Genomic DNA, 23432 nt, shown 5'->3' on the forward strand with positions numbered 1-23432 from the left:
ACACTCAACCACACAACTTACTTCAATGTATATAGTATGTACTCAATAAAACATTGTGTATAACAGTTGTCTCATAATCCATAAGAGGTGATTCTGAAGTTTTGGCAGGAGAAACTCTATTCCAGCCCCCATGTTCAAGATGTGAAAGTGAGAAGGGGTATGGCTCGGGAATATTTTCTGGTATCACACCCGCCCCAAGACGGTGAGGCTGGGAGGTCCCATACAAGCCCTTTCCTGTCCATTCAGCCAGTTTAAGGGGATGGAGAGTCAGGGGGACCCTGACCATTAGGAATGAGACTGATCATTCCTAAAACATTCCCTGAAAGAGGAGAATTGTTTAGTACCAGCCGACTCTAATCAACCAGGACACAAACCCAGATTTCTTGGTGTGTGTGTGTGTGTGTGTGTGTGTGTGTGTGAAAGATTCAGAGTCACAGAACCACCGGCCCAATGGATTCTTGATGGGGGAAGGTCAGCAGAGCCAAAGTCAAGAAGTCCATCCTAGCTAAGTCTCAACCCTAGACTCTCTTGGCCCCTATCACCAGCTTTATAATATTGGGCCACTCAGGTTTTCTCTAGAAAGGTTGTCCAGAGACTCTTTCTCTTTCTGCAGGCAAGCTGCAAGATTCAAGACCCACAGAGGGAGCCTAGAGATGAAGCTTCTTCTATCTCAATTGCCAGCTGTAGTTTGAAAAAGTTCGCTTCTATGAAACCTGAATAATAAGTCCCTTCAGTATTTCATAGTGTCCCAGAGCAAAAGGTGAGAGTGAATCGTGTTCTTACCTACAGAGTCCAAGGACCTTTTGCAAGCTTCCACAGACAATTTTAGTGGGGAATCTGGGCTCTAGATTCAGGTTGCTGGTCCAAAGCACAAGCTTCAGCCCAAGGACTTGCAGAGAGCAGGGGGACACTATCATTGCCTTTTTTCCTACATTATTAACAGTGCTTTTCTATTTTACTAAGTAAAATCTGGTTTTTAAATTTTTTAATTAATTAATTATTTTTAGTTTTATCATTCCAAGCATCCAGTGTAGAGGTAGCCTAAGGTAGTGATTAGGAACATGGGATTGCAGGGCTCCTGGGTGGCTCATTCGGTTGAGGGTCCTGGAATGGAGCGTTGTCTTCTGTTGGGCTCCCTTCTCCCTGCTCAGTGGGGAGTCTGCTTCTCCCTCTCCCTCATGCCCTCCCCCCACCGCTTGTGCTCTCTCTCTCAAATAAATAAATAGATAAATAAAATTTTTTAAAAAATAACATGGGATTGCAGTTCACAAATATATACAAACATTGAATCATTATGTTGTACCCCTGAAACTAATATAATGTTGTATGTCAATTATACTTCATTAAAAAGAAAGAATGAAAGAGCTAAGAGGTTCAGTTATTTTGCATAAAAAGACTTAGAAATCCTTTCTATATAAAACCCATTTATAGATATGTTAAAACCAAGACAAATAAAAAGAACATGGGACTGTAAATACAGACTGGCTGGATGTGAATCCTAGCTCTGCCACTTGCTGGCTGTGTTGGCCTTGGGCAATTTGTTCAATTGGCTCTGTGTTTCAGTTTCTCCATCTGTAAAGTGGGGCTGATAATGATAGCTATCCCATAGTGTTGTTATGGGGAGAAGATGAGTCAAGATTTATAAAATATTTAGTGCCTGGTACTATCATAGTGATTTCTATATACATGTTTTGAAAACTGGCACGGGTATCTCCATCTTGACAGATAGTAACTATCACTACCGTGTTCCAACCGATCATCATGTTGAGCCAATTTTACCTTTCCGTTGTTTCGGGAACTTTTACTCTCCCCTCCTTCACTGGCTCTGCTGTCCTAGTTTAGGCACACAGTCACAGCAAACTGCTTGCAGGCCTCCAGGCCTTGCTGCTCTTTCCTATTGCAGTACTCTGACTCTCATGGCACCCCCCTCCTCTGGCTATCTCTTACGTGTTTTCCATCACTGTTTATCCTTAGACTACAAACTCCTTAAGAGCAGAAACTAAAGAATAATAACAAGAAATCAAAGAGCAGAAACTGCCATTCTTTCTAAATCATCAACATGTATGACAATGCCTGGCACAAAGAAAATACTCAACAAACATTCATTGAAATTAATGGAGGCTTGCTGTGGCCCAGGCACTCTGGAGTAGTTTACAGGGAGACTGTTATTCAATCTGACCCAAAACTCTGTGTGATAGTAAGTACAATTATTATCCTCATTTTACAAATAAAAAACTGAGTCTTGGAAAGTTTAAATAACCTGCCCTCCCAAAAAACCCCATATATCTATATTCATATGGCTATGCTATTCCTTGGGGGATAATCTGCAGTTTATAATGATGTGTAAGAACAAAGGATGCCAGGAAGCCACAACTTACATCACCTGATGCACAAAGAGATGATACTCACTTTGCCTGTTAAAAAGAGCTGTTGCTTTATTTTTATGTGGTTTGCTCTTAAATTGCAGTATTTTTTTAGATAATTTGTAATCTTTTATGATTAATTTGGCTCTTTCTTACAACGATCAACTGATCTGACAGTTTATTGGATGCTGCATTTTAATCCCATCATACGACATATGTCAGGAGCTTTGGTTAGTATCTTATCCATACATTTCTCACTTCAAAAAGTCTTTCGTGATCAACTACATTTGTGGAAGGTTGTCTACATCATTGAAAGCATGTTACTCTAGGGCATCTGGGGAACACTTTACAGATTAATAACAGTAGTGGCGGCAGCAGCTCCCATTTATTGAGCACCTACCAGGTACCAGGCGTACTGTGCTAGAAGTTTGACTTGCATGATTCCAACAAAGCCCCGCGCAACCTCTTCTGCTGTTTTCTTTTACAGATAGGGAAACTGGGACTCAGACAGTTTAACTCACTTCAGGTCACTCGGCTATTGAATAGTGGAACCTGGACTGACATCCAGATTGGTATGTCTCTAAAGCCTGGGCTTTTATCCCAAGCTGGACTCTGGAGGCTGTCCAAGTCACTTAACCCTCTCTGGGATTCAGTTTCCTCATCTGTAAAACTGAGGGAAGTAAAACATCTTGTAGGGTTGCTAGGAGGATTAGAACTAATAGCTGCCCAGGGCCCAGAGGCATTTAAACCATGATGGCGATGTTTATGCATAAGTGGGGCATTAAATGGGCAGAGGAAGATCTGAGATCCCTTTAAAGGCATTGGGGAGCTGGAGAGGAAGGATCTACAGCTTTGGCAGTCTGAAGAGCTGGCCCTCTCCCCTCCAGGATACAGTGACCCAGTGAAACTCGGAGCGACAGGAGAGGGGGCAGGGGCCTGAATTTGGCTCCAGCAACCTCTGCAGGGAGCCGGGAGAGGCGGGGAGCTGGGAGGGGCGTAGAAATCCCGGTCGTCAGAGGACTGCAGGTGTCAGGCCGAGTTGGTGTAGGTGGGCTCCCAGAGCCTGGTGAAGGGACGGGAGGAGGTTGGAGCGGACCGGCAAGCAGGCGGGGGAGAGAGGGAGGCGGGGCGCGGAGCCCGAGAGGCTGTCCTTAGACAGCTCTTCTCAGGCCCGGCAGTTTGCTGCATCTGGAGGAGCTCACTGGAGAATCTCCAACAGCGGAGCGGGCCTTCAACTACCGTAAGTACCTGCAAATGAGCGCATAGCCCAGTGGCTGAAGATTAATCTGGCCAACAGATCCTAAAAAAACCCCGAAATAGTCTCCCTGCTGTAACTAATTGCCGCAAATCAAACTGCTCCCCAGTCTATCCCTCCCTTTCTCCGTCCCTCCACGGATCCCAGCATTGCCTCGCTGAGAATCTCTGGGCACTGTAAATATCTTCCCTTTTCCTTCTCAGTCTTCCCTCCAAACCCTCAGCGAAGCATGTACCCGCCACCCCGCCGAGCCCAACCTCTTTGATTCCTGGAGCCCTCAAAGCTATGCAGGGGGCGAGCCATTAGACATTTCGGGTATGTCACCCTCAAAAGCACTGCGGCGCTGCCTAAGGGTGGGGATAGTGCTTGGGTTGGAGTAGAAGGGGAGGGTAAAAGGACTAGACTGTGGAAGTTGGGGGTGGGGGTGGGGGTGTGAAAGGCCAAAAATGGGCGTGGCCAACTAACCTGAATCTTGCGGCTGTTTCCCACATTCCCTGGGCATAAGGTTCATCTTTTGGGCTGGATGTAAATGGTACAGTTTCCTTAGTGATTGGGGAGGGGTTAGCCATGCTGAGAAGCCCCCCTTCCCTCATTCCACTCAAGTCCCCAGGAGGCAAAACCCTGGTTTAGGGGTCTAAGTGGCAAGCCTGGAATCTCAGATGGCATTTCTGGGCAGAGTCCCAGGTTGAACCTTTCCCTTGGCAGTAGAACCTGGCTTCCCCAATAAATCCTGGCCCAAAGCCTTGGGGGAACCAAGCAACAGGGTGGCACTCAAGCCTGGGCCTAGGCCTGGCCCTGAAAGGAGTGGGGGACAAGGGGCTGTGGGAGTTGAGATGAAAGAGCATCTTTAGGGTCCTACACCAGGTTAATACCCCCTTGGGGAAGAAGAAAGATAGCCACCTTGTAATGAAATGTTTACCATGTGTCCTGTACAGCTATTATCTCTGATCCAACACAACAACAATGCTAGATAGGTATTACTCCTCAACTTTACAGATAAGAAAAGTTCAGAGAGGGTAATTTGAGCATCCTTCAGTGCAAAGTGAGAAATGCAAAAGGAAACTGTCTCCTTGGATCTCTGATGGTCCACCTGTTCCCCACAGCCCAGATGTTTGAAAATGAATCTTCTTGTTTTCCTGCTCCACCATCCCACCCAGTGTTAGCATTGGAGCAAATTCGAGGCTGCAGTGTTGCGATCCCTTCTGGGAAGTGAAATCAGCCCTTTTCTGTTCTGGGAGCTGCATTTACCCCCACTCTACTGAGATAGGATGAAACAGCCAGGACCTCAGACTCTGAATAGAGAGTTGGTGGAGGAGAGTTAGCTTGAGTTTGTGTGGTGGGGTTACACCTTCCCTTGGCAAAAGGATACTTTGGGTATGATGGTGGAGAAGAGGCAGGAAAGCAGAAAGGATCTATCTTATATACATGTGGTGGTAGTGATTTTTTGGAAAATGAAAAGGCCTCCCTGAATTCAAATATCTTTACCATATTTCCTTAGGAGCAATGAGCAAAAATGCTTATAAATTACGGGCAGCCAATACATCATTTACACCTTATATTAATTAGCTCAAGTAGCTTGATTCTCCAACACCTATTTGAGATGGGGGTTTTGAGCTTTGGGAGGTAAGAGACAATAATGAGAGTAATATTGCATCTGAGGCAATATACAGAAGGGGAAGGAGGTGTGAGGAAAGGTAAGAAAGGGGGAGTTTAATACTGGTTTTAGAGAATAGGCATTGGAGTTATTATATAAATATCTGATATTTAATCTTTTGACTTTGGGCAAATTAAATATATCCCCACTAAGCCTCAGTTTCCTTGTCAGCAAAATGGGGATGGCAGGAAAGCCTCCTTTTCTGGGTTGTTGGAGGACTCAGACTATATATATATATATATATATAGAGAGAGAGAGAGAGAGAGAGAGAGAGAGAGAGATTTAAAAAGATGACTCTCTACACTTCCCATCTCTCTCCTCCCAAGGGCTCCCCTCTGGCCTGGATTAGGTTGCCCTCTAAGCCTCTGAGATTCCAGGGATGTACAGACATTTCAACAAATCTGACATCTTAGATGCCAGCAAAGACCTCAAGTGCAAGGAGAAATGGGTGGAGAAAAGGGGCAGGTGACCTTGTAGTACCTTTCATGCCTCTGAAGGAGTGGAAGGTAAGGTTGTCAGGTGCAGTTTAGTGATCCAAACTAAACTTTGAGGAGCAGGAAGAGTCCCCTGAGTAAAAACACTTCTGCTTTTAGATCTCACCACCTGCTGAGGGGCAAAGCCCTTCCAGACTTGAAGCACACATTGAGCACCAGAGGCCCCATGACCCTGGACAGGCCAGGAGAGCGGGCCACCATGCTGTGGACATTCACTGTCTTGCTCTTTTGCATTCGTGAGTACAAGGAAGGGGTGAGGGGCAGGTGACCCTGTCACAAGTACTCCTATGGTCGGGCACCTTGGGGAGGGAGAAAGAAGAGAGTTGAGGATTGAGGGTTGGTGGGGTCAATGTGAGGGCCCTTCTTTACCATTATCTCTCTTTTCAGGGCTAAGTCTGGGTATGACATCAATAGGTAAGTGAGTCCTGCCACCTCAGGTACCTTCCTTCCTGGAGGTTCCAAGACATAAGCTGCCTCCATGGCACTGGATATAACTACCTTGAGACCACAAAGGTTCCCAGATTGAGCTGGTTGGGGACCAGAACACCTCACTTCATGACTTGGTTTCCCACAGAATAATAAAAAGCTTTACTTCAGGTGGAATGGAAGCCAGACTTGCACTGTATTCCCCAACTCACTTGAATCCCTCGAACAAATATCCTAGGGGCCCTATCCCATCCCCCACATGAGCAGAGACACTCTTGTCCCCAAGGGAAGACAAAAAGAAGAATTTGGGTCAGGGCTAGTTTTAAGGGACATTGTGGGGCACGTTATGGGAGGGAGAGGGTTGGACTACTCATATCTTTGTGATCTTTGGGAATAACAGTGGTGCAATCTCAACCGGAGCTGTGGATAGAGACCAACTACCCCCAGGCCCCTTGGGAGAACATCACACTTTGGTGCAAAAGCCCCTCTCGGATTTCAAGCAAGTTTCTGCTGCTGAAGGATAAGACACAGATGACTTGGATCCGCCCTTCCTCCAAGACCTTCCAAGTTTCATTCCCTATAGGTGCCCTTACTAAGTCCAATGCAGGTCTTTACAGGTGCTGCTACTGGAAGGAGACAGGCTGGTCAGAACCTAGTAAAGTTTTAGAGTTGGAGGCACCAGGTAAGAAGACAGCAATAGATAATCAAGAATAAACTCCAGCTCCCGGTATTCAAGCTTGCCTTCCCAGAGCAAGATTTGTTTAATTAGTTAATTCATTTACCTCAAATGCATGAATGCATACATGCAGACATTCCACAGTTAGTAAGTCCCTACTCTCTATAGGCAATGCAGATGAGGATGCAGTCTCTAGAACAAATCTAGAGAGCAAGCTCTCAACATAGGGGAGACCCCAGATAGGGGGAAGGAAGGGTGGTAAATAAGGATCATGAATGAGGGAAGGCTCATTTAAGTAGCGCTCTCCTCTCCTGCTCACTGAGCAGCGCTATCCTTGCTCTACCTGAATTCCAGCTCATTCTCTCCTTCCAGGCCAGCTGCCCAAGCCCATCTTCTGGATCCAGGCTGAGACCTCCCTTCTTCCTGGATGTAATGTTAACATTCTCTGCCATGGCTGGCTGCAGGATTTGGTATTCATGCTGTTCAAAGAGGGATATGCAGAGCCCATGGATTACCAAATCCCAACTGGGACAGTGGCCATATTCTCCATTGCCAACATGACACCTGAGAGCAAAGGGGTTTACATCTGCCGCACTCATATCCAGATGCTCCCCACTCTGTGGTCAGAGCCCAGCAACCCCCTGAAGCTGATTGTGGCAGGTGGGTGTGGCTATGGCTGCTGGGGTCTGATGATCGTTGTCCCTGGGATCATGGCTGGATGAACCAGGGTTTCTGATTTTCCTTTCCTTAGTCAAGTCCTAGGTCTTGCAAGGCCTATGAGCTAGTGTCATTTGACATTTTCCTGAGATGCAAATTAGAATCACATATGCTACCAGGAAGCTATGTGGGAGCCAATCACTTGGCTAATGAGTGAGCCCAACCAAATGTCTGGCAGCTTCAGCTCATCACAGCTTTGTTGTTCTCTACTTGTTGAATATCATGCTTTCATTCATTCATTTGACTAATATTTATTGAGCACTTACTATGTGCCAGGCACTGCCACTGCAGTCTTATAAACTGTTTTTTACATTTTAAATGCATTTTTATTGTATTTGTGATGATTATTTTTACGTGCAGGAAATAGAATTGTGCTAGCATCAATGATAAAAATAAATAAAAGTTACAAAAAGTGATAGCTCGTATTTTAGAAATGACTTCTTATAAATTACTTTAGTCCTGTATATGTAGATCTAGTAAGGCAGTATCAAGATCTAGACACAGCAGAAGTCTCCCCAAAATGTTCAAATGCCAGACACACACCCCAGCCCCAGTTCACCCACCCCATGGCCTGGATGCTTTTACACAGAATTGGCCACATTTGCTTTAGTTCCTCCATTAGTCTAAATAGGTGCCACAGAAGGTACCCTGGACTTAGAAGCAGTAATCTTGGTTTCTAATTCCACCTCTGACACTGCCTCCCTGTGTGATCTTAAGCAAGTCACTTCACCTCTCTGTGCTTCGGTTTCCCCCACTCTAAAATGGGATAACAGTATCTATACAACCTACTGTATGATGCCTCTCTGTGCCTCAGTTTCCTGATTTGCAAAATTGGTATAATAATAATGCCTACCTCACAGGGTTGTTGTGAGGATTTGCCTAAATATAATATATGTACAGTGCCTGGCATATACGTTCTCAATAAATGGTAGATATTAATTTTATTAGTACAGCTTTTTATTGAGGATTGAATAACAAAAACTGTTTGTTTGAACTGTGTGTATGGATGTTTGTTGTATGAATGTCCTTCCAGAGTAGATTCCTCTAACATACACTTTCAGAGTTACCTATTCACTGGTATCCCTCACTAGGCCGTGAACTTTTTGCTGACAGGTACTGTATCTTCTTTACTTGTACATCTTAGACCTACATGATGCCTGACACATCCTAAATGCTCAATGAGCATATGAAAGAGCTGATCTTTCCAGTAACAGATGGGTGGGTCTACCTGGGATTGTAGTGGGTAAGAAGGAATGGTATCAGAGTAAGTTTTGCCCTCTATTTTGTAGTATGATCCCCTTGCGGGAACAATACATGGAAAAGAAGGCGTGGCCCCATTAACAGAGATTTCTTTGGGTCAAAGACTTATTGGCCAATCCCTCCTTGGCTTCTTCCTATCTCATGTTGGAAGTAAGGTCTTATGTGGGCTTAATGTGTTCAAAGGGCATTTTTATTTCTGCAGTAGTATTCATGCTCTACAAAGATGAAATCAAAGTCATTTTCAGAAGCTTGGTTTCTTGGGTGGTTGGAAGAAGTACATTTGGCATTTCAGGAACCTAAAGATACAAGCAATTACAGATGTAGACATTCCACAGTCCTATACATAGTTAGAGCTCAGTGGAGCTGATAAAGTCTGGTGAGAGGGGAGGACATGGCCTTGATTATCTACTAGAAGAGGCCAAGATTTAAGGAAGGGAGAGGGAGTAAAGGCTAAACTTCAGCTACCACTCCTTGTCTTTAGAAAAAACTAGGAAAGGGGTGCCTGGGTGGCTCAGTCGTTAAGCGTCTGCCTTTGGCTCAGGTCATGATCCCAGGGTCCTGGGATCGAGCCCCACATCGGGCTCCTTGCTCAGCGGGGAGTCTGCTTCTCCCTCTCCCTCTGCCTGCTGTTCTGCCTACCTGTGCTCTCTCTCTCTCTCTCTGTCAAATAAATAAATAAAATCTTTAAAAAAAAAAAAAGAAAAGAAAAAACTAGAAAAATAAAACTAAAAGATAATAGGGAAGAATCATCCTATCTCTAATTCAGGGTCTCTTCCCTTTCTAGGACTCTATCCCAAACCAACTCTGACAGCGTATCCTGGGCCCATTATGGCACCTGGGGAAAGCATGAACCTCAGGTGTCAGGGGCCAATCTATGGAATGACCTTTGCTCTAATAAGGCTTGAAGACTTGGAGAAATCCTTTTACCGCAAGAGGCCGATAAAAAATGAGGCATATTTCTTCTTCCGGGCTTTGAAAATCCAGGATGCTGGACATTACCTCTGTTTTTACTATGATGGGTCATACAGGGGTTCACTCCTTAGTGATATCCTGAAAATCTGGGTGACCGGTAAGAAAGGGGAATGCCAGGGAACCTACGTTAGGGGCTAAGGATATACAACTCCCTCTGGGCTGCCTGGAGAGCCTGATCATGCAGCGAGGGCTAACAGTGGGAAAGGGAACAGAATTTGTACAACTGGGCTTAGGATGGGATTTTCCAAGGGTGGACTGAAGGAAGAGAACCCTTAGTGGTGAGAGGGGAGTCAGACCACTAGCCCTTTATATTTTGGGTCTCATCCTAGACACTTTTCCCAAGACCTGGCTACTTGCTCAGCCCACTCCTGTGGTCCAGATGGGTCAGAACGTGAGCCTGTGGTGTCTAGGGCCAGTGAATGGAGTGGGACTTGCACTCTATAAGAAAGGAGAAGACAAACCACTTCAGCTCTTGGATACCACCAGCACTGATGACAATGAGTCATTCTTCCTCAACAATGTGACCTATAGTGATGCTGGCATCTATAGCTGCCACTATCTCCTCTCCTGGAAGACCTCCATCAGGATGACATCACACAACACCGTGGAGCTCGTAGTTGTAGGCGAGTGCTAACAAATGTTTGTTTTTATCATCATTACAGTATTCTAAGAAGGAGCTAGCAGCCCTGTACCCTCTTGGAGTTATGAGCTGAGGAAAAATATGCTAGGAAGGTGGTGCAGAATTTTCTCCAAAAACTTTGCATACTTTCTCTCCCAAGATTGTTACTCAAGCCCTGCCTCTTGGCATGGCCTAGCCCCATTGTGACCCCAGGAAATGTTATTTTCCTTCTGGCCAGGGGAAACTTACAGGTATGAGGTATTTGTGATAGAAGGTAGAAACACAAGAATCTTTAGAATACTGAGGAGTGGGCCAAGAGGTTCTAAAGAACAGTCAAATTTTGAGACCACTGATCTAGTGGAAGTGGAAAGACAGGAAAGATCACATAAGAAGCCGAGAAACTTGTTGGGGGAAGGGGTACTGAGTTCAAGGTCACTTATTCTAACTCTGGTTTCTGGATTGGTTGCAGATAAGCCCCCCAAACCCTCCCTGTCGGCCTCGCCCAGCACCGTGTTCAAGCTAGGAAAGGCCATTACCCTTCAGTGCCGAGTACCTCATCCAGTACTTAAATTTTCTCTGGAATGGGAAGAAAGAGCAACATTCCAAAAATTCTCAGTGGATGGAGACTTCATCATCAGTAATGCTGAAGGAAAAGGCACAGGGACCTACAGTTGCAGCTATCGCATAGAGGCACACCCCAACATCTGGTCAGATCGCAGAGAGCCTCTGAAGCTGATGGGGCCAGCAGGTGAGAGGACAACTCTTCGTAGGGTTGCCCCTCCATGGCTTTGGTCATGATACCCGTGGGATCCCGAAGCAGTGCCCAGAAAACAATGGAAAGGGGAGTAAGGGGCATGTAAATCAGGGCCCTTGGGTTTGGGCATACTTCCCCTGGGGTGGTTTCAGAATCACTCAAAGGCAATGAGCAGGATACTTTCAAAGCTCCCATTCTTCATGAAAAATAAGGCCACTTCTGTCTCAGCTTCCCTTCACCTTCAGTAACCAACTCCTCCTCCCTCCTCCCCACCCCAACCCCGAATGTCTTCACCTCCCCCTTTCCCTATCAAGGCTCCTGCTTCTGGTCTTCTCTGGCCACAGGCTTTCTCACCTGGAATTACATTCTGAATGAAGCTATCAGGTTGTCCCTAATCATGCAGCTTGTTGCCTTGCTGTTGGTAGTGCTGTGGATAAGGTGGAAGTGTCGGAGACTCAGAATCAGGTAACTGTCTTGTCCTAGCCCCCTGTCCTTCAATCTAGCTAAGTCCAGGCTCCCCAGAGACTCAGAAATGGGTCATACCCCAGTTGAGATAAGCCACAGGGTCACACCCTTTGTATCCCCCACCTTCTGGGTTTAAGAAACAAGACTTTCTCATCCCAGCTGTTTCTCTTTCACCTCACAGAGAAGTCAGCATCCAAGCCAGAGGGTAGAGAAGCATTCTCAGAAGGGGAAGCAATCAGAACCTCATTCACTGATTCCCTGTCCCCCCACCCCCACCCAGGAGAATGCCCAAATCTCCCTCCCAAACCACCTGGCCACTCAGAGATGACTGATGTCTCCCAAATGAACTTAGTCTGAACTTTTTCTCTTGTAAGAAGCCAAGCTGTCCTATCTCCCTGGGTATAATCCAACTCCCATCCCAACTTTTCACCCTAACCCCTAGCTTTCAAGGGCTAGAGAGCCTCATGGTCCATCCTAGTCTCCATAGAAACCAATCTCTCTGCTGCTCTGGCCTCCAACCATCTGTGCAGAGCATCCTGAGAATATAATCTTAACTTGGATGGGCATCTGATGAGGCAGTGGATTGGGCCAGGAAATCAAACTGCTTCCTCTGAACCACAAAATGGCAAACCAAACCTACCATTTCCTTTGATCCTTTGGTGTCCCCTGGGCCATCCTCCTTTTTCCCTGATCCCCATGGCCTGTGCTCAGGCGATTCTGCCTGACAACAGGAAGGGAAATGACAGCTACTATGTTGGTGGGGGCCTCAGCCCCTGAAGGCCTTACCTACTACCCCCAAACTTCTGCTCTTGCCCGTAGCCCCCTCACCATGATCATGGGCCTTTGTGTGTCTGGGAGCATTCATACATGATGGATGATGACTATGATTGTATATGTCTGTGTTTTCCACCAGGATCTGAGGGACAGAGTGCTTGGGTAATTAGAAGGGAGCACCTTAAATCTTCTGCAAAAACCACCACCCTTTGAGTTTTCAAAAAGTCTCAGTGGGGGGCCAGGCCTAGTTGTCCTCAGAATCGATCCTGAGTCCTGCACCTTGGGGTAACCTCCAAGCCAGGGGTTAGAAAAAAATGTAGCTTCAAGTGCCCCACCTCAGCTCAAGACCATTGCATCAAAGAACGAGCTCCGGAAGCAGATTTCAGAGAAAGCAGCTTGAAAAGCATGTTTTCCTGACCAGGAAGGAGGGTCGGTGTTTTCTAAGTACAAATTGCCGAATGGATTATGGCTTAATATCATCTAATTCTACAGGACCCATAACCCAAAGCTGCTGCACATTGCTAGTCATAATCTGGGTGGGGGTAGAGAGATCCCACTCTCTGACAAGCTTAGCTCAGCACTGACAATCTTTGGGTAATTCACTGTGGCTGCCTAGGCAACCCTTCCATAACAAAAGCAGGTGAGGCAGGTCGGTCTGAGGACCAATACTGCCATAATAAAAACTGCTTCCAAACTTAAACTTGATGACGGAGAAACACCCAAGATTTTTCCCTCCACCCCCACACCCGCCACCTAGAGCTGCCGATCACTCTGAGCTCCAGAGGTTCTGAGAGCTGGAATTACAAAAGCATTTTCACATCTGACAACTCAATTCCAGCAACAGCCTAATCAGGGGACATAGGGAGCTGACATCTGATATAGGCTGAGGAGAGGGGAAGGGGGTGGGGTGGGCACGTGGGTCATGAAAGAGCAAGGGGTTTGTAGGTGGTGAGGCCCTCAAAAAGAAAAGTCATCGATGTCAGAAAAGATTATATCCCATTATCCTGCCCAAATCCAATCCCTATTGGGTGGTGAGTAAGCCAATGACATAAATTGCCGCCCCCTTCTCTCCGCCCTCCCCCTAACCCCAGCAGCTCCTCTCATCTCTTTTCTGGTCTCACTAGAGAAGCCTGGTTGCTGGGAACAGCTCAAGGGGTCACCATGCTCTTCATAGTCACGGCCCTTCTCTGCTGTGGTGAGTACAAGGGGGTGGGGAAGGGGTCTGGGCAGAAGGCCGGGTGAAGTCCCGTGGGGGAGGGGGCAGAGCTCTGGCAGCAATTTCTTTTGCAGGACTATGCAATGGGGTATTGACAGAAGAGACTGGTGAGTTTTTCCTGCTCCAGACTGGGACATTCCTTCCTGGAGATCTGAAATAACTACAGAGTGTCAGTGTCAGTGGCCAGGGAGTGACTGGTTGGGAGGGAAGGACAGCCAGGAAGGGGCACTTGCTAAAGCTGCTGGCAAAATTCAGCCTCCAACTCTGCTTTTCTGCCTGTAAAATTTCCCCCAAGCTTCTGCACTTTCCTGAGGCTCAGCTGAGACATAATCTTCCCCTTTCCCCAGCACCTGCAGAAGGAAGGAAAGAGTTTGGGTTTGTGTTGAAAGGGGAGTTGGGCACTGTGATCTGGGGAGGGGGTTCAAGGGCAAAGAAAGGGGGAGGGGAGGGAGGAGGGAAGATGGCTTCATTAACTCTGCTGTTTCTAGAAATAATCATGCCAACCCCTAAGCCTGAGCTGTGGGCAGAGACCAACTTCCCTCTTGCCCCGTGGAAGAACTTAACCCTCTGGTGCAGAAGCCCTTCTGGCTCAACTAAGGAGTTTGTGTTGCTGAAGGATGGGACCGGGTGGATTGCAACTCGCCCGGCCTCAGAGCAGGTCCGGGCTGCCTTCCCCCTTGGAGCCCTGACCCAGAGCCACACCGGGAGTTACCACTGCCATTCCTGGGAAGAGATGGCTGTGTCGGAGCCCAGTGAGGCACTTGAGCTGGTGGGGACAGGTAAGAAAAGGTAGAGGTTCCTCCCGGGGTGACCCTCAGTGCCCTGTGACTCCAACACTGTTCCTAAGGGGGTGGAATGCACAGCGACCTGGAGCCCAAGGGGCTTGTGCTGCAAGTAGGAGAGGAGGGGCCCTGAAATGGGGGAGGGGGGTGGGGAAGAGAGTGAAAGGAGACTGATAAGAAGAGCCAAAGGCCAGTCCAGGATGAATTTCTTTTTTTGCTGACAGAGTGACTCCAAGTGTCCCATCTGGGTACCTCCAAACTTCAGCCTCCTTTTCCACCCCATTTTGTTTTCCAGACATCCTCCCCAAACCTGTCATGTCTGCTTCCCCCCCAATCCGGGGCCAGAAATTGCAAATCCGGTGCAAAGGATGGCTGGCGGGCATGGAGTTTGTTCTGTATAAGGAGGGAGTGCAGGAACCTGTCCAGCAACTTGGTGCCGTTGGGAGAGAAGCCTTCTTTACAATCCAAAGAATGGAGGATAAAGACGAAGGCAATTATAGCTGCCGTACTCACACTGAAAAGCGCCCCTTCAAGTGGTCTGAGCCCAGTGAGCCCCTAGAGCTTGTCATAAAAGGTAGAGCTGAAAAGAGTGTGTGAGGGAGGAGGGGGGAGGCAAAGCTCTGGGTCAGACACTCCTCTCCCCACAGCAAACTTTGCTGCTGGTCCTAGGAGCCTGTGTCCAATCTTAGAGCCAGGCAGGCGTGGCGCTGGGAGTGCCAGGGCCTCTGGCTGCACGATATTAATAGCCATAATTGTTATTAATAGCTGGGGTTTGTGGAGGGTGATTTAATTTTTCTAATTATTTTCATATCAATTATCTCATTTAGATATAGGCCAAATATTCCAGGAAGGCGGAGCAGGTACCATTTCCCCTTCTTGCCCAAATGGGCAAACTGAGCCTCAGGGGACCAGCAGAGCCCTAATGACAGTTCACTCTTTTAGCTAGCCTTCATTGCCTACCCTGATGACAGGCAGGATTCAGCTGGAGGAGGTGAGGGGTGGGGGTGGGGGGGACGGGAATCCCTGGGAGAAGTCCATCTGCAAAGTGGATTTGCCTTGATTTTTAAATACACCTACTTCTGAATGTAATGCTATAGAAAACAAAGCAGCTTCCAGAAACCAACATTTGCTATATTAGCTATTTTTTTTTCTTAATTTGGTTTTGTGTCACGTTTTTGTTTTCTGCCTTCTAGAAATGTACCCCAAGCCCTTCTTCAAGACATGGGCCAGCCCTGTGGTCACTCCTGGTGCCCGAGTGACTTTCAATTGCTCCACTCCCCAGCAGCACATGAGCTTTATTCTTTACAAAGATGGAAGTGAAATAGCATCCAGTGACAGGTCTTGGGCAAGTCCAGGGGCCAGTGCGGCTCACTTTCTGATCATTTCAGTGGGCACTGGTGATGGAGGGAATTACAGCTGCCGCTATTATGACTTTGCTATCTGGTCTGAGCCCAGCGACCCTGTGGAGCTCGTGGTAACAGGTCAGGAGTGGGGAAACACAGATGGAGGCAGGATTGACCCTGGGACAATGGGTGGGAGGGCTGTCAGTGGGAGAGGAAAAGTGCTCCTTCTAAAAGTCACCAGGATAGAGCACAGGACTCTTGATCTCAGGGTCATGAGTTCAAGCCCAACACTGGGTGTGGAGCCTACATACATACATACATACATACGTACATACATACATACATACATACATAAATAAAATCATCAAGAAAGTGCTTAGGAAAGTGCCTGGTACATGGTAAATAGTCCATGAAAGGCAGCAGATTCTATTATTACTAATACAGGGAGAAGAGACAAAGGAGAGGGGAGAGGCAAGTAATTCACATCTAGGGGAAGAAATGAGGCAGATGGGGGTGTCCAATCCCCAATGCCAGCTCACATGCCCTATTTCTAAAATCTTTTTGTGGCTTGGCCTTGAGCTTTAGGCTCAATGTTCACTTTTTCTTTAGCTGAGCTGTCAGAGATTGGTGGGCTGGATGGCCCTCAGAGAATGGGCAAAGACCTTGAAATGACAGTTGCATATTATGCAGCCATTACAAATGATAGTTTTCAAAGGCTGATTAACGTCATAGAAAAATGTTTACTACATAAAGTTAAGTGAAAAATATTAAACTACACAACTGTGCATACAGTAGGATCCCAATTATGCAAATAGTTACAGCTACAATGACATGGACACATAGAGAAAAAAATGAAAAAGAGAGATAGAGACATGTATAAAGAGTGGTTATCTTTGAATGGTAGAATTGTATTTTCTTAGGTTTGTTCTGTATTTTCTAATTTGCTAGATAAACACATACTGTTTCTTCCAATAATGCTAAAAAAGCAATCTGCAGAAAGTGGGGGGCAGGCTTCTCTCATGTTGTGGTCTCTTGAATTTCAGAATTCTACCCCAAACCCACTCTTCTGGCACAGCCGGGTCCTGTGGTGCTTCCTGGGAAGAATGTGACCCTGCGCTGCCAAGGGGCTTTCCAGGGCATGAGGTTTGCCCTCTTGCAGGAGGGAACCCAGGTTCCCTTACAGTTCCAGAGCACCTCCGGGAACTCAGCTGACTTCCTCCTCCACAGTGTTGGAGCAGAGGACTCTGGGAACTACAGTTGTGTCTACTACGAGACAGCCATGTCAAATAGGGGATCACATCTCAGCAAGCCCATTATGATTTGGGTGACTGGTAAGAACAGACAAGATATATTTAAGAAATAAAACAGATGAACATATGGGAAGGAAAAAAAAAAAAAGAGAGAGAAGCAAACCATAAGAGACTCTTAAGGATAGAGAACAAACTGAGGGTTGATGGAGGGAGGTGGGTTGGGGATGGGGTAAATGGATGATGGGCATTAAGGAGGGCACCTCTTGTGATGAGCACTGGGTGTCATATGTAAGTGATGAATCATAAATTCTACTCCTGAAACCAATATTATACTATATGTTAACTAACTAGAATTTAAATAAAAATTTGAGAAAGAAAAAAATAAAGTAATTAATGATATGGAAAAAAAGAACAGACAAGATATGAGACTGGGACAGAGACAACTAGAGTAGGGGTTAGGGAGGGTAGAAGGCTAGGCCAGACCAAGGAGGGGGGAACTATTGTATCCAGAAGGAGAAAGATAAAGGGTTAATGCAGCGAGTGATAAGTATCTACACTCACGACATCTTTGATCTCTTTCTAGACACATTTCCCAAGCCATGGTTGTTTGCTGAGCCCAGTTCTGTGGTTCCTGTGGGGCAGAATGTTACTCTCTGGTGCCAGGGGCCAGTCCATGGAGTAGGGTATATTCTACACAAAGAAAGAGAAGCCCCTTCAGTGCAGCTCTGGGGATCCACCAGTAATGACGGGGCATTCCCCATCACCAACATATCTGGTGCTAACATAGGGCGTTACAGCTGCTGCTACCACCCTGACTGGACCAGCCCTATCAAGATACAGCCTAGCAACACTTTGGAACTCATAGTCACAGGTAATGGGAAGGTGCTCTGGAGCAGGCATGGGAGAGGAGAGAGGAGAGAATGGACTGTGAGAGGGTTCATGGACATAGTTTTCAAAGAGCTCAAGGAGAGGCAAGCAATAGTCTTTCCTCTTTATTGAACAGACTCTAGGGGTAGCACACTGGAAAGTGGCCTCCTCTCTCTGACCAGGAGTTAATTTCTTCTAGGTTTGCTCCCTAAACCCAGCCTCTTAGCCCAGCCTGGACCCATCGTGGCCCCTGGAGAAAATATGACTTTTCGATGCCAAGGGGAACTGCCAGACTCAACATTTGTCCTGTTGAAGGAGGGCACTCAAGAGCCTTTGGAGCAACAGAGCTCAAGCGGGTACAGGGCTGACTTCTGGATGCCAGCGGTGAGAGGTGACGATTCTGGGGTCTATAGCTGTGTTTATTATTTGGACTCTGCTCCCTTTGCGGCTTCCAATCGCAGTGACTTCCTGGAGATCTGGGTGACTGGTAAGGTCCTAGAGACCTCAGTAATAGTCTATACTTTGTAGTTTTGAAGTAATTAGCCCTAAGGGGATTCAGGACCGCTTCTAACTCTGGTTGGTTGTCCTGGCTGGTTGCAGATAAGCCCCCTAAGCCCTCTCTGTCAGCCTGGCCCAGCACCGTGTTCAAGCTAGGGAAGGACATCACCCTTCAGTGCCGAGGACCCCTGCCAGGTGTTGAATTTGTCTTAGAACATGACGGAGAAGAAGCACCTCAGCAGTTCTCAGAGGATGGGGACTTCATCATCAACAACATAGAAGGAAAAGGCATTGGCAACTACAGCTGCAGCTACCGCCTCCAGGCCTATCCTGACATCTGGTCAGAGCCTAGCAATGCCCTGGAGCTGGTGGGGGCAGCAGGTGAGAGGATAATCCCTCTATGGTTCTGGAATGACCCACCTGGGATCCCAGAGATAGTCTGGATGGAGACCACCAAAGATGGAGGTGGGAGGATTTGGAGTCAGAGACCTCAAGTGTGGTCATCTTTCTCCTAGGGATGGTGAGGAGGTGGACCTCAGATCCACCCACAGATATGAGCAGGCCTCTACTTTCAAGGCCTCTTCCACCCCCAAAAGGAGGGCAGCTTCTCCTCAGCATAAGCACTGGCTCTGACCAACCCCTCTGCATTCTCAACATGGCTCACAAGTGAACCCTGAAGGAGGCCAAATGAGGGAACAAGAGATCAGGGGAACGTACATGTGCTAACTCCATAGCCTTGGTGTCTACTCTTTTGTCATCACAGGGCCTGCCGCTCAGGAGTGCACTGTGGGGAACATTGTCCGAAGTAGTCTGATTGTGGTGGTAGTTGTAGCTTTGGGGGTGGTGCTAGCCATAGAATGGAAGAAGTGGCCTCGACTCCGAACCAGGTAAATGCCTCATGTCAGCCTCCTTCTATAAACCCAGGGCTGGTGGAAAAAAAAATTGTCTGAATGCTCCTCGAATATCTGAGCCCTGTAACACAACCTGTTTTCAGATTGATAGTTTTGGATCCTCCCTTAGTCATGTCTTTTTCTCCACACAGGGACTCAGAGACAGATGGAAGAGACCAGACCGTAGCCCTTGAAGAGTGTAATCAAGAAGGAGAACCAGGCGCCAACACCAGCTCTCCCTCATCAGTCTCTCAGGGAACCTCAGTGGAACTGCCAGTCCCAATATAATAGTCTCCTCCTTTACAAGAGCTTTCCTCTCCTCTCTTTTATCCTCAGAGACCTGCAAATCCTATTGGTTATACTGGGAGTCAACCCCATCTACTGCTCCTTGGCCACTAATCATCTGAGCTGGGTTAAGGGGATTCTGGGAGTTGAGAGCTCTACCAGGGTGAGATGTTTCCTGAAGAGATATTCCCCACCCCTGTAACTCCTCACTGTACTGATTTACTGGTGCATGAAATTCTGTTAAAAATGTATTCTGAATAAAAAGAGTATTCACTATTTAACTGCAAAAACTATGGCAGTGGTTTCTCCACAGGTCTGTTGTCCACTTATAGCTTAGAAATTGTGTATTGGAGCTGACCTCTATGGCAGAATAAGAGAGCATGGGGCTGCTAGCACAAAGGAAAGAGCTTAAGGATGGAGTGGGGGAGGAGGGAAGGCTCCAAAAGAGTACTTCCCAATTTGGTTTGAGACATGGTTCAGTGAGTAGAATGTCCTTTTGTCCTTCAATCCCACTATTGAATGGATGGATGGATGGATGGATGGATGGCAGTGTTTCCTCCGAGTTCAGCCCAAGGAGGACAAACATTGAAAGTATATCATTGAACACTAACCAAAAACTAATGATGTATATATGTTGGCTAATTGAACTTAAATAAAATAAAGTAAATAAAATAAAATAAAATAAAATAAAAAAGTATATCCCTTTCACCATGTTACTTCTAGATCCATAGTATGCCTGCTTTCAAACATTAGGATTAGCCCTCTGCAGAACTTTGAAATTGATGAAGTGTGCTTTGTGGCCCTTACCTAACAATCATGGAGTGTACATTAATTCACTCGTGTAAATGATTGATAAAAGCTGAATACTTTGCCATTCACTGAAAAGAGTTTTGTTTTCCCAAAGGAATGGGCCTCTGGTAGTGGGATCTCAGAGAGTGGGTAAGCAAGTGAGGTGGTTGAGGTGGTTGGTTTGGAGTGGGAAGGGTGGGGGGGGTGTGCTCCCAGGACTCCAGATGGAGACCAGCTTGCATTCTGAGCCCCTGATCTTCCTTCCCAGATCAGCATGCCATTTGCTCCATGGGTGGGAATTCAGTATACATCAGGGAGATTGGATTAGGGAAGGGGACTTACCTAGTTCCTCGAACATGTCCAAGACCTCAGAAGAATTGACCTACAGATCCTAGAGGAGGTCATGATTCCTCAGACCTGAACCCAAAAGTTCCTTACTTCCCAACACTGTTTAATTCTAAGATAACACTGTTCAGTAGAGCAATGCACAAGGGTGCTGCACACAGTGAGTTGTTTATTCCAGATTATAATAAAATTTTATTATAAAATAAAATAAAATTTTACATTAAGGAGCTTATTTATCCAGCAACTTAATGGAAAAAAATGCATCCCATTTCCCTTAATCCTTACAGAATGAAACACGGAATACTATAGATTAATTTGTATTAAGCTCTTTGGAATGTAGAAGTACAAAGTTTCACTCTGATTTCCATTTGATGAGATTCTGTTAGTCCCTTATATTAATTTCTTATGGTGTTTCTAAAAATTACATTTCAAAAGTGCCTTTACACTTGAATTTAGCAAAACCTAATTGTTGCTTTCTGCTGAGCACTACTCTCTGCCTTCAAACTCTTAATCCCTAACCCTCAATCAAGCTGTACATTTTGAACACTAAAGGGAGGCTTGTTTTTGGTCCTTGGTTTTAGGATAGAAGTCCTTTGCTCAGGTCTGATTTTGTTTTCCAATCGTCAGGTGTTTCAAAGTGTATTATTAAGGCTAGGGGCAGGGCTGTGCAAGTTAACAAGTGATTACTTTAGCTGTTAACCAAAGGAAAGAGAAATGGAAAGAAAAGAGCAGAGGGCCAAGGTCTGAAATCTAGAGAAGCCTCTGAGTTAGAAAAGCAGGAAGAAGATGAGGCAAAAATGACAGAAAAAAAGACTCATATGAAATCCAGACATTGAACCTGGGGTCTCCTATGTGAAAAAGATTTAAATACAGGTGCTCATGGAATCAGATAAAATTTTGATAAACCTTTCAATGAGAAACAAATAGTGAGAAATATTGTGACACTGGACTGTTAGTTGGTTTTCTAAAAACACTCGCATATACCATTCTTTCACTTAGAGAACCAAGCTCTACATGTTTTAGAAGGGAAAAAAAATAGTTGTCAATTAACTGTGAAATACTTAAAGACAAAGAGTGGCTTTGGGATTTAACTTTCCTACTCGCTGTCAGAACTATCTCAATGAATTAAATATCTATTTATAATGCAGAAGTCGTCACAAACTATCTCAATGAATTAAACATCTATTTATAATGCAACCTTAGCTTGTTGCTGACAATGCTCCACATGGCACTTTTTTCAACCTGGTTGCCATGGGAATCAGTCCCTTTACCCCTGGCTGGCCTCTAATCATCAGCCTAGCATCGGGTAATTTCTGGGAAATGGAATCTCAATTAGGGTGGAATGGACCTCTAGGAGCAGAATTTGTCTCTGGGACTCCAGGAACACAGGCCAAAGATCCTCTCCCCATGTTTAAAAAACAAATGTAAATTACCCCTAATCCTTGAGCTCACACACCTTTGGTCCCAGCATCTCACAGCTACAAAAATTGTCAAGGTGGTGCGTGGTCCAATCCCCAACCCAGTATACAATCTCTTTCACAGCAGTTTACAGCCTCTTTCTGTACACCTTCAGGGATGGGGAACTCACCACTTCATGACAAAACCGGAGAATTTCAAATTGATTTATCCCATGTCTGCCTTTGTACATTCCCTTTGTATTCACTGGCTCTAGTTCTGCCTCAAGTTGCAACCCAGACGGAATCTACTTCTTACACATAATAGTCTTACAACGCCCAGAAAATATGAGTTGGCCTCCCTGAGTTCAGAATATCTCACTAGTGGTGTTTCCAGGGTTTGGCCAACATTCATTTGCAAATGTATCTCTATGTAGTTAACTCAGTTACCCAGGCTTTGGAGGGGGTAGAGTTCATGCCCACCCAACTCCCGCCAGGTTCAACAATAGCAACTCTTTTACATATTTTATCTATTACTGTATAGAAGAATATGCTATAGAATATTAAACAACTATTAAATGATGTGATGAAAAATAAAACAGAGAAAGGAAATACATAAGTGTGTGTCCGGTGGGGAAATTGTTGCAATTCAAAAAGGGTAGCTGAGGGGCACCTGGGTGGCTCAGCCGGTTGAGCGTCTGCCTTCAGCTCAGGTCATGATCCCAGGGTCCTGGGATCGAGTCCCACATCGGGCTCCTTGCTCAACAGAGAGCCTGTTTCTCCCTCTGCCTGGAGCTCCCCCTGCTTGTGCTCTCTCTTCTCTCTCTCTGACAAATAAATAAAAATTTAAAATAAATAAATAAATAAAATAAAAAGGGTGGCTGAGAATACCTCACCAAGATGATAACATTTGACTTACGGTTTGAAGGACATGAGGAGCAAGGCACGCAGATATTTAGGTAAAGCAGGTTCTTGTCAGGGAGAGCAGCAAATGCAACAGCCCTGAGACAGGAAAATGCCTGGCTAGTTGGAGGAACTGTGACTAGACTCTAGTGACTGGAGCTGAGTAAGTAAGGGGGAGAGCAGGAGATGATGTCAGAGAGGTGGTGGGAGTCAGGCCAAGCAAGACTTTTGCAGGTCTTTGTAAGGACTTTGACTTACACCATGAATAAAATAGGAAGTCACTGGAGTGACATGATTAGACTCACATTTCCAAAGGACTGGTTAGTCTTCTGCATGGAGAGTAGACTGAGGGGTGAGGGTGGAAGCAGAGAAATCTGCTAGGAGGCTATTGTAATAATCGGGCAAGTGGGGGGTTAGGTCAGCACAGTAGCAGAGAGGTGA

The 23432-nt window shown here is 46.1% G+C and overlaps 1 protein-coding gene across 1 annotated transcript; it reads left to right on the plus strand.

Annotated features, from left to right (window-relative positions):
- Window positions 1-3110: 3110 nt before the first annotated feature.
- On the plus strand, window positions 3111-19841 carry IGSF1 (immunoglobulin superfamily member 1). Its single transcript, XM_081808245.1, has 21 exons — window positions 3111-3411; window positions 3533-3603; window positions 5866-6002; window positions 6154-6180; window positions 6593-6874; window positions 7241-7528; window positions 9630-9914; window positions 10147-10440; window positions 10906-11184; window positions 11535-11655; window positions 13554-13624; window positions 13720-13752; window positions 14134-14424; window positions 14723-15001; window positions 15621-15908; window positions 16814-17101; window positions 17604-17891; window positions 18087-18374; window positions 18488-18766; window positions 19149-19272; window positions 19428-19841. Exons 3-21 carry the CDS (start codon window positions 5933-5935, stop codon window positions 19561-19563), a joined length of 4011 nt encoding a protein of 1336 aa, XP_081664371.1. The 5' UTR covers window positions 3111-3411; window positions 3533-3603; window positions 5866-5932; the 3' UTR covers window positions 19564-19841.
- Window positions 19842-23432: the final 3591 nt, after the last annotated feature.

The sequence above is a fragment of the Leptonychotes weddellii genome, chromosome X (assembly GCF_054177405.1).
Source record: "Leptonychotes weddellii isolate Sample4059 chromosome X, ASM5417740v2, whole genome shotgun sequence".
Lineage (NCBI taxonomy): Eukaryota > Metazoa > Chordata > Mammalia > Carnivora > Phocidae > Leptonychotes > Leptonychotes weddellii.